The sequence below is a fragment of the Thermobia domestica genome, chromosome 7, assembly GCF_964235325.1.
Source record: "Thermobia domestica chromosome 7, izTheDome1.hap1.1, whole genome shotgun sequence".
In the NCBI taxonomy this organism is placed as follows: Eukaryota; Metazoa; Arthropoda; class Insecta; order Zygentoma; family Lepismatidae; genus Thermobia; species Thermobia domestica.
Window position 1 is genome coordinate 44,900,661 of NC_137460.1, and position 17,637 is coordinate 44,918,297.

The window sequence follows — 17,637 nt, forward strand, 5'->3', positions numbered from 1 at the left end:
ACATCATGCACCATCTATAAGTATAAAAAACTCAATTTCGAAAAAAAAAATAGGACTTAGAACCTTTACGCTCTAAGGACGCGACTAATATATTTCATACTTGCACTTAAACTGATAAAAAACTGGGAAAGCGGTAAATATTTATCATAGTATTCGTAGATTTAGAGAAAACATTCTACAACATGTCTACAATATGGGAAGAACTTTAGGGAATTGGAGCAGAAGACAAAACAATATAGTGGATAAAATAATTCTATGAAGCTCACCAGCGCAGGATGGGGACAAGCCATGCAAGTAAAAAATGGTTCGAAGTGCCCAACTAAGTACCACGTGACTCATAACTTTCTCTTCATGTTATCAGTAAACCCACACAGAAAACAAGGAGCAAATTTAAAGGACAATGGAAGCAGGTGAACAATGTGTAGTTGGTGGTTTTGCAGAGTTGTTTACACGACACGAAGTGCCCACTCATAGAATTCTTCATAAGGGGGGATCAAAAGTCGATAGATTGTAGGGGGTCCGGACAGGGTGTCTACCCCTGACGCAAATAAAACACAAGTACACTATTTAAAAAGTGATGAAGTTTTGAAAGGGTTCGGACCCGGTCGTTGAACCCCGATGTATTTGTCCCTGTACGACATCCACTCACAAGGTTTTTCCCCACATATTAAACACTCCGGTATAGAACAGACATTTTTCATCGATACAGTACGTGAAACCAATTTTTAAATATTCCTCGTTATACAGTTTGAATTTAGTGTTCTTACAACATTAAGAACAGAAATATCTACCTATGTAGCGGTGTCATTGAATGTTACTCGTACAAAATTGAAGAAGTCAACATGTCGATCACGTATTTAATGCATTGAAGAAGTTGGATAACCCTATAAAAAAAAAGTTGGATAACCTTATAAATTAATCTGTTAGTCATTGACATCGTCATTTCTGCCGTTTACAGGTTGCTCCTGTTTTATATTGAAATCGAATAAATTTTATACAGTCTCTTTAATGAATGGTAGAAGCTCACTGCCACTATGCTATGTTGTTCTTGCATTGGTTATTTCCATGCATGTATTGCTATCCACAATACTTCCCTATTACTGCAGAGATGGTGAACCATTCCTACATTCAATAACAACTACACCTATATAATAAATGGCGTTCTTTATTAAGAGGCGTAAACAGATTAGGCTACTTATAACATCTTCTATAACTTTGAAAAAGACGTTGGATACATCGCAGCAGGGATACTCTCCGCTCCCGTGTCCAGCCGTACTTGCGCAGTAACCAAGGATGTTATAAACAGAGGATCTGCCCATATATATCTTCATCCTATTAAATCGGTGAAGCCAAAAAACAACCGAGCATCGGCACGTCTGATTGGCTACTCTCGTTTCTGTCATCGTCTGATTGGCTACTTTCGTTTCCGCCATGATTGTTGGCTCAAAACTTTGTGACCCTATTGGAAGGAGTGGGCAGAGTAGGGGTGCGAAACTGTGACGTATGGCTTCAAGATTTTGTAGTAAGGGAATATCCTCTATTTTATAAGATCCTTGGCAGTGACTGAGGTAAACACAACACCAATATCCTCAGTCAAAATCCGCACTGCTATCCTGGTCAATTAAAAGATTGTTCTATGCTATAGTAAAATATGGTAAAAACTCATTTTTAAAAGTCATCAGCTGTAATTTGAATTAACGGTTTGATTATCCCGTTTCATGTGTTACCACGTGAATTAGGTTACACGAATATAGAAGGAATATTGTACAAGGATCTAGAAAACATCTATGTAGTTATTTTACACTCACAAGTATACTGATTTCGTGGCACAAATTTACAATTCGATAAATTCGATTTGTCCGAACAGAATCGATTTTTTTTTTTTTTTTTTGTACATGTTAAGCGTGAATGCATTTGCATTATCTAAAACATACACCAAAATCCCAGTCTATACTGGTGTAGTGGCTAGCATGAGCGCCTTTAGTGTATGTGGTCATGCGTTCGATTCCCGGTGGCGATAACGTGCTGAAAGAAAGAAAAGAAATTTACCCACATTGTATTTTATTCGTTCTTTCTACCATTCATTTTGAATATCCGGAAGTTAGTATTAAGCAGTAGTAGAAGGATGTTCCCAGTCGCAATAATTGGAAGTTGTTATCAAGGCTATAGTGCTAAATCTGGGCTGTAGCGTGAGTGATAAATATCTTCGAAACCACAGTCTTTCACTGCCGCCTTTGGAACAACAGTCATGTGAACTGGAGCATTGCCATGTAGTATGCGAGCTCAACGTACCGCAGCTGATTCAAATGACTGCCTCCAACGAACTGACGCAGCTGGACAGTTTAAACTGATACATTATTTCTCCGATAGATGGCATTATATGCCATGAAAGCCTTATTACCAGCATCGTGATATTTCAGTGCTAGATCGTGCTGGAAATACGCTCATCAAAGTTGACACATGTTAAATTGCTGTGTTCGGAATCCCCGAAATCGAAGGTTCTCTCTCTATTCCGTAGAAATTGTTTCTCACAACTCTTATCCGTCAAAACGAATTTTCGAAAAGACATTGACAAAATGTTTTTCCGCAGTCTCTAAACTTTGCCACATCCACTTCTCGCATGACATTGCTATTCTCAAAATGTACACTATACATATTTCATGGTTGTATTAGCAGCGTTTGAAAACAAATTGGAAGTAATGATGCAAAATATTTTTCTCCTTCTTCCTATTTTTCGGAGTGGAATTTCTTAAAACTTCTTCTTACCTATAGTTTGGGGTAAATAGAGCATGTTTGAATTAAATTTTAACTTTCGAGACCGGGAAAACATTTACAAACCTTCAAAATCCTTTACGATGTTGAATGTCACAAAACACCATCTTGCTCGTAGTCTAGAAATGAAAATTTACGATTTTAGATTTCCGGGCTTTTGACATCTATAGACATTTAGCCCGTTACGTATGAGGGATGACATCCCTCGGCGAACACACTATCCGGGGAAAGGGAAGGAAGAAAGGATTGGGGAAGGAAGGAAGTGGCCTGGGACCTATAAGTTTGGTACCATCCCAGCATTTGCCTGGTGTGAATGAGAAAAACTTCATTCAGGGTGGCTGGCCTGAAAAAGCGTGTTACACTTTTTCGAACAAGTGCCCTCACTGGAAATCGAACCTGGATCCGCTCGCACCGAAGGCTGGCGCGTTAGCGACTACGCTACGCGGGGCCACTAGAAATGAAAATGAAATTAAATCTTTCAGTTTAACGTCCCACGACTATGCCCTTTAGGCTAAAGGAGACGAATGATTACGCCAAAAGAATGGAAGACTTGGTGGAATGAGAATATAGGAGGAAACCCACGGACACGACACCCATAGTCTATAGTCCAAGGAGAACATTAGCACAAAAGTAGTATCAGAAAACTAAAAGTTTTATTTTGAAAAAAAAGAACAAAGCCAGCTTTTCTTCTTACTAATCAACTTCGTAAAACATTATTTTATCCTTAGTTCAAGGTTCATAGCCAGCATACAGTATATATAAAATTTCCCGTTTTTACGCCAAACAGTTTCGAATATTTGATGAACAAAAAAAGAAGAGGGGGTGGTCCAAGCCCTTTTCGCTCTTTAGGTCGTATTTCGTAAAATTCTATCTCACTCTTATGTAATATTTCTGTTTGAACAAGTAATGAATTCTTTAATCAGATTTTTGAAAACCTATTTTGTTTTATGTTTCAGGATGTTTTAGGCAGTGCGAAGTATATTGACAAATCAATTGTATATAATTTTCTACATGACTGGCTTGGAACAGGACTCTTGACTAGCACAGGTAAAATACAGCATTATGATTTTGTAGTTGTTAATAAGTATGCAAAATAATAGCTGAAAGTTGGTCTCTCTAATTTTTTATTATCCTAGTCAGGTAAGGATTGTTGTATCTGGACACTGTACCTAAGTAGTATCAGGATATAGGATTTTAGATAACAGAAACATTCTAGTTTAATCTCCAGAACTAAGTTCCTGGAGATACTACTATATTCTAAATTGCACAATCTGACAGAAACGATTAAGCCAGGTTCTTTTTTTTTTTAATCACTTCATTGTTTAGCAAGTAGTAACTTTATTTGACTTATTGCTTATTTCGGTTAATAGGATAAACGAAGATCTTAACGAAATAATGTAACACAATCGTTTGACAATAATCCTATGAAGGTCGAGAAGATTACGTATTCAAAACAACCAATCAGAGTTTGTCAACCAACCCAGGCAAACCAATTATAATTGAGGTCATAGACAGACGCTGATTGGATGTCGTCATTGACCAATCAAACTCCACCCCCCTTCTTGCCAGCACCTATATAATAAGGGCTTCTACTTTTGGTCTCTCATTCTTTACTCTGAAGACGAAAACAATGTTGTTGGTTCTCGAAACGTTAGACGATGTAGAATTCACCTGGTTGATTGTCCGAGAACAACTATATTCAATAAATATTCTGCTGTCGTAATCATCTTAAGGCTGCAGACTACTAAATATTTTTGAAAAAGTAATATTTTCTCTTTTAACCGTTTTTCGTAAGCGGAAAGAGGCAATAAAATGTAACTTACCACAGTAATAGGTAATGTTATTCTATGCCCGAAAATACGAATCGGAAGGATTTTCAGTGTTGCCATCCATAGCAATTACAGTGTGGCCAGAATTTGAATTACTCAAAAATCTAGGTTAAGGCAGCGACTAGAAAAATGAACTCAACGGTAATTGATGACTTATCATGCTGTCTATGTTTCTTGTTTACTACTTTTAAAATAATATTTCTATTTATTTTATAAACCTTACATAAATTATTACAAAATAAATAATTCATTACAAAATAAATATAAACAATATTTAAGAAGTAGTAAACAAGAAACATAGACAGCATGACAAGTCATCAATTACCGTTGAGTTCATTTTTTTAGTCGCTGCCTTTACCTAGATTTTTGAGTAATTCAAATTCTGGTCACACTGTAATTGCTATGGATTGCAACACTGAAAATTCTTCCGATTCGCATTTTCGGATGTAGAATAACATTATCTATTATTGTGGTAAGTTACATTTTATTACGTCTTTCCACTTATGAAAAACGGGCAAAAGAAAAATTATTAGTTTTTCAAAAATATTTAGTAGTCTGCCCCCTTAACTCAGCGTACCAGTTAGTCATGCATCTTTATGTGAATAATTTTCTCACTCCACAGTCTTCGGCTAGCTTTGATATAAAATTTTAATGCTGAATTTCATATAGACTTACAAGATTAGTTAACAATAATAACATGGCCGCAATTGTCAACTTATATTTTTGAAATGGCTCTGGAAAGAATTTATCGCAAATATCTCAGGTTTTCACACAATCGCAATCATCGCAAATCGCAATTGTCAGGTGTTCGTTTCATTTATCTCAAATAATTTATGTATTTAATTTTTTTCGTTTGTTGTTGATTCAATTATTTCTTTTTTCTCTAATTCTAGGTCAGAAATGGCATTCCCACCGGAAAATCATAACTCCAACGTTTCATTTTAAAATTCTTGAGCAGTTTATAGAAGTGTTTAATAAATGCTCCAATGTGTTTGTAAAGAAATTACAGGAAGATATTGGATCTGCTAGCTTCGATGTTTTCCCAAAAGTTGCTTTGTGTACATTGGACATTATTCTTGGTAAGTATAATTATATACTTGGTAAGAAATATATATTTAAAATCTTTTTTTCTGCAATTATCAATTATTCTACTATGCCGACCCATTATACTACCTAAATCTTTTTATAAGAGACATCACTGCGCAGGGATATGTATCATTTGCTCTTATAATTGACCGACCACATATCGCGGTGTCACATGATTCAAACATTTAAATACTTTGCGCGACCACGGCTTGCATTTTTGCCGATCCCAAACGTTTCAGCATTCTTGCCAATTTGATGTCGAGAACATAATCCAAACAACCCCTGCGGGGCTTCTAACCCGTTCCTACTACTACTACTACATTAGCTGTGGATCTATATAGTACAAGGGCAAACGTACTACTACTACATTTGCTGTGGATCTATATAGTACAATGGCAAACTTATTTTAATGAAAATTTTAAAACAATGATCGTTAAATCACTTTTTAAATATTATTTTTAATCTTATTTTAACGAAAGAAGTGTTATAAACATTTTTAAAAGTAGTAAAAAAAAAACTGTCCATTGGCAGGATTCGAACACTCGCCAAAAACATTTTCATTACTAGCATGTTACACTAGACCACTTTTTTTTTTTTTTTTTATTCACTTTTATTAACAATTTATATACATTTACAAAACAATAAAAGTATTTAAAACAAATATAAAAATCACAAAAATAGAATCATTTCACTCTTATAATAGCTCTTGATCATACGTAGCAAACTCAGCAATTAGGATATCACTTTATCTTTAAACAATATGCATTGTCAAGAAAAGTATTTGTATAGGGAATATTTAGTTAAGAAAGCCAATCATTTATAGCAATTTCTAGGAAATTTGCAAATAATTCTTTTCTTCTAACTGGTGGAAAATGACGATATTGATCATAAATGTAATCATAATACTTTTGTTGCTGATGACTCTTATAGCACAATAACATGTAATGCACAGTATTTGCAGCCAACCACATAACAGCATTATTCTTAGTTCTTGGAAAGAACTTAATATCTGGTTTTAATAATGTTCGAACTTGCACCATATTTGGAACAGTACGACAAATTTTACTAACTAATTTCTGGTAACAATTCCAAATTTCTGTTGTTGCAGTACAATTTGTTAAACGATGTTCTATATTATCTACTTGACCACATTGTATGCAGCTGTCCGTATCTCCGAATTTTAAACGATGTCTTTTAGAATTTGTGTCAACTATATCATTTACTACAGCATACCACGTTGATTGAAGTAAAATTTTGACATGAGATGAAAATACATTCTGCCATACTTGTGTCCAATTTACATCAGGGTATTTAGTTGTTAATTTAGAAGGCGGGAGTTCAAGATTTTTGAAGAGTTTTATGTACAGAGACTTAACTGAGCTCAACTGATTGTCTTGTAACCCAGCCTTACAATAAAGGTACTCACACACAACATCTTTATAATACCAGAAAGAATTTGGAATTACTTGAATATTAACTGGCAAATTAATTCCAGTGTTTTTAAGAAGAGTTGTTAGAATTTCGAAACTTATTCCTGCAGAATCGTTCATCATGCTCTGTATGACTCTATGATTGAAAAAGGCTTTGGCTTTGTATTCGACATGGACAAGAGCAAGACCACCATTTTTTCTAGGTAAGCATGTGTACGGATACCTTACACGAAAAACATGTCCATACCAAAGAAACCAATTACCTACGCTTGTAAGTTTCTTTGCTAATATATTGGGCATTGGAAAAATCTGTGAAATATACCATAATTTTGAAAATGCATGATTATTAATGAAATATACACGTGATAATAAGCACAATTGGCGTGACTTATTCATCTGTAGAACTTGACGTACATTATTGAGCAATATATTATAATTTAGATCTATAGTATCTCTGATTCGAGAATTAAATTTAACACCAAGAATTTTCAAATATGAGGATACAGTTACCCATCCACAGTAATTTTGCTGTGTTTGTGTGCCAAGCGGAAGAAGTTGAGTTTTATCTACATTAATCATTGCACCTGAATATGCTGTATATTCATTCAGACAACATTGTAATGTAGACCACTCGGCTACCACAGCCAACAGCAATTCTCGTTTACTTTGTGCTATATGTAGATCATGTCTTGTGATATCGCATCTGTATCGACCAATCAGATCAGAGGATATGCTGAAACGTTTGGGATCTGCAAATATGCCCACGGCTTCATATGATCCCAATGAGATAAGGAATCATAAGATTCATCGCTTTAAGGCTGCAAACTACTAAATATTTTTGAAAAACTAATAATTTTTCTTTTGCTCGTTTCTCGTAAGTGGAAAGAGGTAATAAAATGTAACTTACCACAATAATAGATAATGTTATTCTACACCTAAAAATACAAATCGGAAGAATTTTCAGTGTTGCCATCCATAGAAATTACAGTGTGACCAGAATTTGAATTACTCAAAAATCTAGGTAAAGGCAGCGACTAGAAAAATGAATTCAACGGTAATTGATGACTTATCATTCTGTCTATCCTTCTTGTTTACTACTTTTTAAATAATGTTTCTATTTATTTTGTAATGACTTATTTATTTTGTAAGAATCTATGTAAGGTTTATAAAATAAATAAAAATATTATTTAAAAAGTAGTAAACAAGAAGGATAGACAGCATGATAAGTCATCAATTACCGTTGAGTTTATTTTTCTAGTCGCTGCCTTTACCTAGATTTTTGAGTAATTCAAATTCTGTTCACACTGTTATTTCTATGGATGGCAACACTGAAAATTCTTTCGATCCGTATTTTCGGGTGTAAAATAGCATTATCTATTATTGCGGTAAGTTACATTTTATTACCTCTTTCCACTTACGAAAAACGGGCAAAAGAAAAAGTTATTAGTTTTTCAAAAATTTTCAGTAGTCTGCCCCCTTAACGAATAAACCTTTGTTCTGTGGCAGGATTCAATATTGGATTTGGAAAGAATGTAAAGTTTTAAAACAAATGCATTCGTCTGAGTGATCGTCTAATTTTGTCTTTTTCTTGAATATACCGTTAATAGACCAAAAACGGGGAAAACGCATGAAAAGGATTTGAGAGATCAGAGCAAACAAAGCATGAACTGAAATAGCGACGTTCGACAGAATTTTATCAAAGGGATTTCAAGCACTCAACGCGTCATATCCTTTCAGAAGAAGCGCGATTTGTGTATATATATATATATATATATATATATGATACCTTAATATAGTAAATTTTTATTTCTCCATAGTATTGTTCAAGGGGGGGGGGTTAAATCCCGAAACCCCTTTACATACGCCACTGAACTAAAGAGCTGGTAGTTCTTTCAGGGAACATTATATAGGTACTTCGAGATATCAAGGATCAAGCGTGTTCTTTAAGAACAGAGAGCAGTGACTTCTTCCGTAGACTTAACATGAGCTAATTCCAACTTATGCATCGTCTGTGTATTGTTGGTTAGCTCACCGTGGTCAGTTTCGCGATTCAAGTGTAATGTATATGACAAATAGAATGTGCGTCACTGTCAGTATGTGATTACAGGGAGAACATAACGAATATGATTACAGCTCATGTCATACGAGGTGCATCCAGTAAGTAAATTCCGATGGACTGTAAAATGAAGACGAACATCAGAAGAAAATTATTTTATTACTGTGGAATTTATGATACATAACCTGCATTTCAATATATGCACTGTCTTATCAAAGAATTCTGCTGCCAACGACTACAACCAGGATGCCATAACCGTCTGCAGCTCGGCTATACTGTCTAAACGTTGTTTGGCCAGAAATCGCTTCAGGTGAAAGTCGGTGGGTGCGAGGTTGGGGATGATCAAATATATATTTCAACAATATTGCTGCAGAATAGTCTACGTGAGCCTTGGTACATGGGGATGTACGTTATCATGCAATAACGTTATCTCTGCGCTCAGGATTCGACTTTTCGTTTTCTGGATCACCCTCCGCAGTTGCCAAAAAGTGTCATAATTCCGTTCGACAGTGATTATATGCCCCAGGGGTAAGGAAGGATTGGATGAGGAGGACACCCTGTCGGTTTCAGAAGACATGCATAACACTTTTTGGGCAGATAATGTTTGAATTTGGTTTTGACGGGCGAACCGCTAAGTTACCAGTGCATCGACTCTTGTTTCTGGTGTCATATAGGACACCCATTTTCACACATATATTTCAAAGTCACTATCGGTGGATCTCTGAAGCCGACAGCTTCTTAGCGTGGAGAAACATGATTACTGCACCTACCTCACACTCGGCAAGACACATAGAGCCACTTTTACCTTTCTGTCACCATTAACTCCACACAACTTCTGCTATGTGCTCCTCATACACTCCTGTGCAAGCACGTCCCGTTCAGACCACTCGTGCCATCTTGAGGAACTTTTGGAACTTACTTTCTAGGTGCGTCTCATATTTTGATGTAATTACATTGAAACAATAAGTTTTAAAGCTGTAATTAAGTATTCACAATATATTCTGTAGAAATACACGAATAATAACACTCAAATCTAATGATTACGGTCCTACTTAGAAATATTATTAAAAGAATGCTGTTTTTACGTTGCAACTAGTCTGCACAATAGTTTTAAATCAGCAAGTTACTTACACGCTACGACATCTATTGCCGTCATCCAGGCAGAGAGCGCAAGTAGTGACACCTATTAGCATATCGGTTTACTATTAGGAATTAGCGTGCCGCACAAATGGAAGTTATAACATTTTTCCTTGCCTACGGCGGGAATATGACACTTTACTCATATGTCAGTACGATACAAATGAATATTTCTGCCAATATGAATGGTTCATTTTATATAATGTAGACATTAAGAAGCACATGTTAATATTTTAATTCTGCCACTATCATATGAAGTTTATTTATACACGACAACTTTACATTTATAAGTGGTATAGGTATCTAGGAAGTACAAATGCATGCCCGCGCCTTGTACTATAACTCAATATAGCGTCAAATATAGAAAAAATGAAGAGAACTGTCCTTATATGGTGTAGAGAAGAATGGAAAGAATCAGTTGGATCGAGCGGAAACAGAATGAGAGGGTGTTAGAAATGGTGGGGGGGGGTAAAAGAACACTGCTAGATATTACTGAGAAGAGGAAGAGAAACTGGTTGGAACATTAGCTAAGAAGAAATTTTATCATGAAAGACGTCCTAGAGAGTATGGTGGCAGGAAAGAGAGGGAGGGGCGAAGGAGACTACAATTAATGGACGATACAAAAACAAAAAGATCATGCATGAAGACGAAGAGGTTAGCGGAGTACCGGAGCATGGAAGCTTCTCAGCTGTGGCAAGTGACCTGCCAATAAAGGCAGAATACATATCATATATATATAGTATGGCGCTAAATTCGTTGTACAAAAGCAGAGGAGTGATTCCTAGGAGTAAAACAAACAAAAAAGTTCCAATAAACATAGAGCGAAAACCCCATCGTTTACGTGTTATAGGCTGCCGAAATCATGAAAAAATGAATTTTAAAGGTCTATAGCTCCAAAACTATGGGACCTACCTTGGTCGGGTCAAGACTTCACTTAGAAACTAGTATGTACCCTATCCAAAAATGCGTGTTTCAGAATCCTGAGTTGCTTCCACAACAATTTTTATAAAGGGAGTTTGACTATGGGCCTCTGATATAAAGTACTCTCCAACTACCTCCATAAAAATTGTTGCCTGAGTACCTTAGGATTCTAAAACATGTATTTTTGGATAGAGCACATACTAGTTGCTAAGTAAAGTCTTGAGCCGACCAAGGTAGGTCCCATACTTTTGGAGCTATAAACCTTTAAAATTAATTTTTTCATGATTTCGGTAGCCTATAACACGTAAACGATGGGGTTTTCACCCTATGTTTATTGGAACTATTTGTTTGTTTTACTCCCAGGAATCACTCCTCTGCTTTTGTACAACGAATTTAGCGCCATACTATATATATATATATATATATATATATATATATACAGTGTGTTAATGAACTATACCACAAACTGTAAGAGATGATTCCTCACATCAAAATAAGAGAAAAAGTTCATATGGAACTATGGCGAAAAGTTCATAGTTTCAAGCTAGGGATGTCCAAAATCCCGAAAAAGCTAAATTTCAACAGACCCTATTTCGAATTCAAGAGGGGGCCGCGGTGGCTCAGCGGTAGAACGTTCACCTCTGGTCCTTGGGGTCCCGGGTTCGTTCCCAGCCCCCGCATAGTAACTTTGTGGTGGACAAATGCCGTGTGCTTGAGTTTTCTCGGGGTTCTCCCGTTTCCTCCCACTTTCTTCATTCCACCATTTTATTCATTACTCATCATCACCGTCTCCTTTAGCCTAACCAGCATAACATGGGACGTAAAACTCAAAGCTTTCATTTCATTTTTCGAATTCAATAAACTGTGGATGGTGGCTCTTATTAGCGTAAAGGAAGCCACGCATACACAATCCAAAAGTGCATATTTTATCAATTTTCAATAGGTGTACAGGGTATTCTCAACAGGCTGTAATTCTCAGATATGCTCTCTATAGAGTTTTCAGATTTGACCTGATTTCAAGGAGGGACCAAAGTAGGCAGGAGGTAAGCCTTGACAACAATGGATATCCAATGCTTCGGAGTGAAGTCGGAAGAGTTAGGAACCGGCAGCTCCATGTTTTGTGTGTGTGTGTTCAGAATAACGTGTGATGCGATGTATTTCGTTACGGTATATTTCACGCTTTCTTCACTTACAAGCGTGAAAGATAACACCGCAGCATGCGTTTTCCCGAGTACTGCTGACGATCCTTAACACTTCCGACATCGCGCCAAAGGATTTCGTGTTCACTGCTATCAATCGTTTGCCTACTTTGGACCGATCATAAAGTCAGGGCACATCTCAAAATTCTCTTGATGGCATGTCTGGGAATTTCACCCTACAGGGAATACTCTGTACACCCATTGAACATTAATAAATGTGCATTTTGGACTGCGTATGCATGACTTCCTTTACGTTGATAAAGACCACCATTCACAGTTTCTTGAATTCGAAATAGGGCCTCTTGAAATTTGGCTGTTTTGCGATTTTGGACAGCCCTAGCTCTGAAACTATGCACCTTTCCCCACAGGTCCATATGAACTTTTTCTCTTATTTTGATGTGAGGAATCACCTCTTACAGTTTGTCGGTTTAGTTCATTAATACCCTGTATATGCTTTTCTGTGCTTTTCTTTAGTTAGATATAAGGTAATCTGTAATCTTATTAAATTATTGTAGACTTCTTGAAGATTTTATTTTTAAGAAAATTAAAAATATAATTTCAAAGTTTTCAATTTTATTTATTTTCAGAAACAGCGATGGGAATAGATCTTGATTTCCAGAACAACAAAGATGCTGACTACATCACAGCGATTCATAAGTAAGTAATCTTCCATAATTATATTAATAATTTATTTGAAACGTAAATGTTTCAACACCATATTCATATGACATCTACTAATCCATTCCAGAATTCCAGAAACATTTACTAGCCATAGGGTTGTCAGATGTCCTGGTTTTCAATGAAAGAATTAACTGTTCCGAAAAAGGCTTTCGGAAGGCCTGTTTGTCCCGGTTTTCGTTCTTCAGATTGAAAAATAAAATCAATCTCACGAAGTAGTATGTCTCAGCTAAAAACGGGTTGTGTAGTCAATTAATTTTATCAAACAAAGAACAAGATATTTGAAAATCATATCCATTCTTTCGTCCTATGTTTAGCCTCGAAAGGAAGAAAAAAATTAAAAATATCAAAACCTTTTTGATTAGCGTTCTGACTTTATCGTAAATGTATCTTTTCTTGCTAAGTGCTAAATTTGTACTTCTTTTAGGATAGTATTTCTGACTCAGGTGATAACGTAGCAAAGAAAAAGTATCTCTTTAATCATAAATGGAATGGTGTGTCGTAATTGGCCCAATATTTAGGACCTATTAAACATAACAAATCGGAATTCGAAATAAGGGATGTCTGGCAGTTCTTTCTGTTATCTTTTCCATTCTTTATACATCCCTTGTGGGGCTTTTTTCTTGGGGGTGTGTGTGTGTATTAGAATGAACTGGAAAATTGTGAGTAGTAACTTAGAAAAGACAGGTAATTAATTCATTCTGACCAAATGAGTAGGAACCCTGACTTTACATATAGTCTGAAATTGGTGTCTCGGTTTTTTATTTACAAAATCTGGCAACCCTAACTAGCCAGAAACGTTAAATTACACTTTTCACCTTTCTTTCCAAGTTGCATTATCATGTTAGTTTTGACCCATTACGAAACAAATAAGAGCAAAATTATGACAACATAAGCAATATATATTAAATGGATACTAGATGTGAACACCTTGCAAACACCTAGCAAAATACAGCATATAGTGTAACATTTCGATATTGTAGCAGTATTTTGTGTCTGATGAAGATACGCACTATAGAATTGATACGTTACACTGTTTACTTTACTTTTGGCTGTGAACACGTTGCACACACTTAACAAAATAATGCATATAGTGTAACATTTCGATATTATAGTAGTATTTTGTGTCAGATGAAGATACATGGTATAGTGAAATGAAAATGAAATAAAATCTTTGAGTTTTACGTCCCACGGTTATGCCGGTTAGGCTAAAGGAGACGGTGATGATGAGTAATGAATGAAATGGTGGAATGAAGAAAGTGGGAGAAAACGGGAGAACTCCGATAAAACCCACGCACGGTGTTTGTCCACCACAAAGTTCACTTGGCGGGGGTTGGGATCGAACCCAGAACCCCAAGCACCAGAGGTGAACGCTCCATCACTGAGCCACCGCGGGGCCCCCCATACATAGTATAGTATCGAAAAGGATACATTTTTACCTACTTTTGTTATGCGTACTTTTTTCACAATATAATACCAGTTTGCGGAAAGTATTGTGTTCAGTCTCACATTTAATTAATCGTTTTCCGTTTACTACACTTGGTTATTTGCCTAAATTATATATAAATAAATCACACAAGAAAACATTCCCATAAATGTATTCGAAAATAAAAATGAAATAAATTCTTTCAGTTTAACGTCCCACGCTTATGCCCTTTAGGCTAAGGGAGACCATGACAAAGGTAAGTGAGTGATGATGGAAAAATTGTGGAATGAGAAAGTGGGAGGAAACGGGAGTACCCACGGACATGATGTCCGCAACAAACTCGCTTGACCGGGGATCAAACAAAGGATCTCACGCACCAGAAGTAGGCATTCTACCATTGCTTTTATTTATTGTAGCAATTTTTTCTTCAATTTTATTTTGATATAGCGATTTTTTGTACTTATTTTTTATTCTGCTGCAGTAAATTCTTTATTCACTCTTGTTATATTATAACAACTATTCAAAACCTAAATTTACAAATTAATTGTTTGTTATTTTAAACCCTCTATTTAGTAAAACTACAATCTTATTTGTATTAAGCGCTGTTATATATTTTTAAATTACGCATTATCTCAGTTTCATGATTCTGTTGAATGCCTACAATACCAGGTTGAGTCGTAAGTCTTGCAATATTTTGGTACATGACATAGCTAAGTTTATTACAGTACATTGAAAGCAGGTAACATTTAGTATAACCCCGCGAGTTAGACTGGATTAGTTTCTCAATTCCACGTCGATACCACATCTTGTCTTTAAAAGCAAAGAATTTACCTATTGCTGTTTGTACATCCTGCTGGTTGGTGCAGCATCGTTTCTTCAGAAAGTGCGCCATGGACCAAAACAGGCAGTAATCCGAAGGGATAAGATCCCAGATGTGGCGTCAATTTAATGCCGTCAAGTGCCTACATTTTTTGTTGCGTTTTTCGAGCCAAGTGTAGTTTTACGTTATCCTGTTGCATTAGGACACGTTTTTCGGTGCATGAATGCAAGATATTTTTTGTATAGTGCAGCATACATCAGCTCCAAATGTTTAGAATAAAGACCAATATTCATAGTATGATCGTTAGGAATGGACTCGAAGTGAATTGTCGCCTCGTAGTTCCACCATATCGAGAGCATGATTTTATGCTCAAAACGGTTCTGTTTGATGAACGGTTCTGAAAGTTAGCCGTTGCTCAACCACTGTTCTTGCCCAGATTTAAGAAAAACACGCATTTTGCGTCGCATGTGACAGTCCGTTTCAGGAATCGTACATCATGTGGATTTTGCAGCAGTTGTCGACACACATCCACTCTCCTCTGTGCCTGATCTGTTCTCATTTCATGTGGCACAATGCGGCAACTTATGATGGTTTTCCCGAGTTCGTGAAGGCACACTACAGTGGACTCGGATAAACCGAGTTGGTTTGTCAATTGTCGTGCGTTGGTTGGTTGAATTTTCGCCAATGGCGTATCGTGTGACCTCAGAATTTGTTACCCTGGAGCGGGCGAACCTTGACTGATTTTCAACATTTTTGCAACCTGCGCAAAATTTCTGAAACCAGTGAATTGCTGTATTGTGGCTCACTATATCTTCCCTTTTGCATGACATAAATATTGAGTTGCTTCGCAGCATTACGCCCGAGTTTGAATTCGGACAGTTCATGTATCAGACATTGTGTCATTGCCACTAAAAACTGACTGAAGATGCGTATAAACGCGCCTGCTGTTTGGGTTGTGGAAATATTGCAATACTTATGACCAATCTTTGTGCCTTTAAGAATACGAACTGCACGTCTGAAATGATATTATGCATTTTATGCTTTATGATTTGCCCCACTCACCGTCACTATTTTTTGTTTTTCCAGTATTACTGATATCATACACAAGAGACATTTCAAGATATGGCTTCGACCTGATTTTCTATTCAATTTAAGTAAATACAGGAAACAAATGACAAACAGTTTAGACATTTTGCATGGATTAAGTACAAAGGTTAGTAAATCATAATATATAACATTTAATTGCCACGATAATAATTACAATAATAATAATAATAATCAATAATAAAATGCTGTTGTTTGGAAAATCCTTTGCTCTGCACTGAGAAGTTTCCATGCATTATGTCCCTAACCAAACTAAGAATTATCATGTTTACCAGAAACTTCTTAGAATTCACTGTATTTAGGGATGCGCACGAGCCAAAATTTGGGGCTGTCTCGTCTCGAAAATGTGCTGTAAAAGTGATGTCTCGACTCGAAAAATGTATATTTCTCTGTTGGAAGAGCCGTGTCTCTTCTCGAATTTTGTTAGGAAAATCCTGTCTCGACTCGTCTCGTGCGCATCTCTAACTACATTTGTTTCTTTTACTCTACAATTGTTAGAATGCAATAACAAAATACAAAACTGGGTCCTCTAATGGTAAAATTTAATATAGTGTATTTGCACAAACACTCACTCGCATATTATATTATTTCTTCTGTTTCCTGTTTTCATCCAGGTTATTCGTGAAAGGAAACAAGAAAGACTACAAAAAGCTCAAGTGAATGGTGTCAAACACGATGAAACTTCTGAAGAATCTGCAATAGGTGACAATGTTTTTCAATTTTACTTAATTGTTATAAATATTTTGTAAATCATAACCAACATCGAATTATTAGCAAGAAATACTATATTTATTCAGTTATAAGTAGGGTTGCCATATGTCCGTATTTTGTACGGGCTGTTCGTATTTTTGAGTCCGTGTCCGTGTCCATATCGTACAAAGCACGAAATAGGAAAATGTCCGCATTTGACAGTTTTTGGAGCTGCTCGAAAATTCCCGAGTCGGGAATTGCTAAAATCTCGGGTGAAAAGAATTGTGTTTCCATCATATACGGTAACTTATATTTTAGTAACTATTAATAACATAGGTTACGGTTTTAAAAAGTGTCTCATTTTTCCATTCAAGGCTTCTTTTGGTTAGATTTGATACATGTAATCTAATGACATGATTTATTATATTCGTGTTAATGAAAAAAGTTATAAAACAGCTAGTTTCCAATAGTGTTTTAAGTATTACAGTA

The 17,637-nt window shown here is 36.0% G+C and overlaps 1 protein-coding gene across 2 annotated transcripts in view; it reads left to right on the forward strand.

Moving 5' to 3' along the window:
- The window catches only part of LOC145690042 (cytochrome P450 4C1-like), a 90,720-nt gene that overhangs the window by 42,631 nt on the left and 30,452 nt on the right, over positions 1-17,637 (forward strand). For both annotated transcript variants that reach the window (XM_081764541.1, XM_081764543.1), the window contains exons 3-7: positions 3,729-3,819; positions 5,495-5,680; positions 13,018-13,087; positions 16,441-16,567; positions 17,073-17,160. In XM_081764541.1, coding sequence (XP_081620667.1) covers positions 3,729-3,819; positions 5,495-5,680; positions 13,018-13,087; positions 16,441-16,567; positions 17,073-17,160 — 562 coding nt within the window. The remainder of the gene's footprint in view (positions 1-3,728; positions 3,820-5,494; positions 5,681-13,017; positions 13,088-16,440; positions 16,568-17,072; positions 17,161-17,637) is intronic.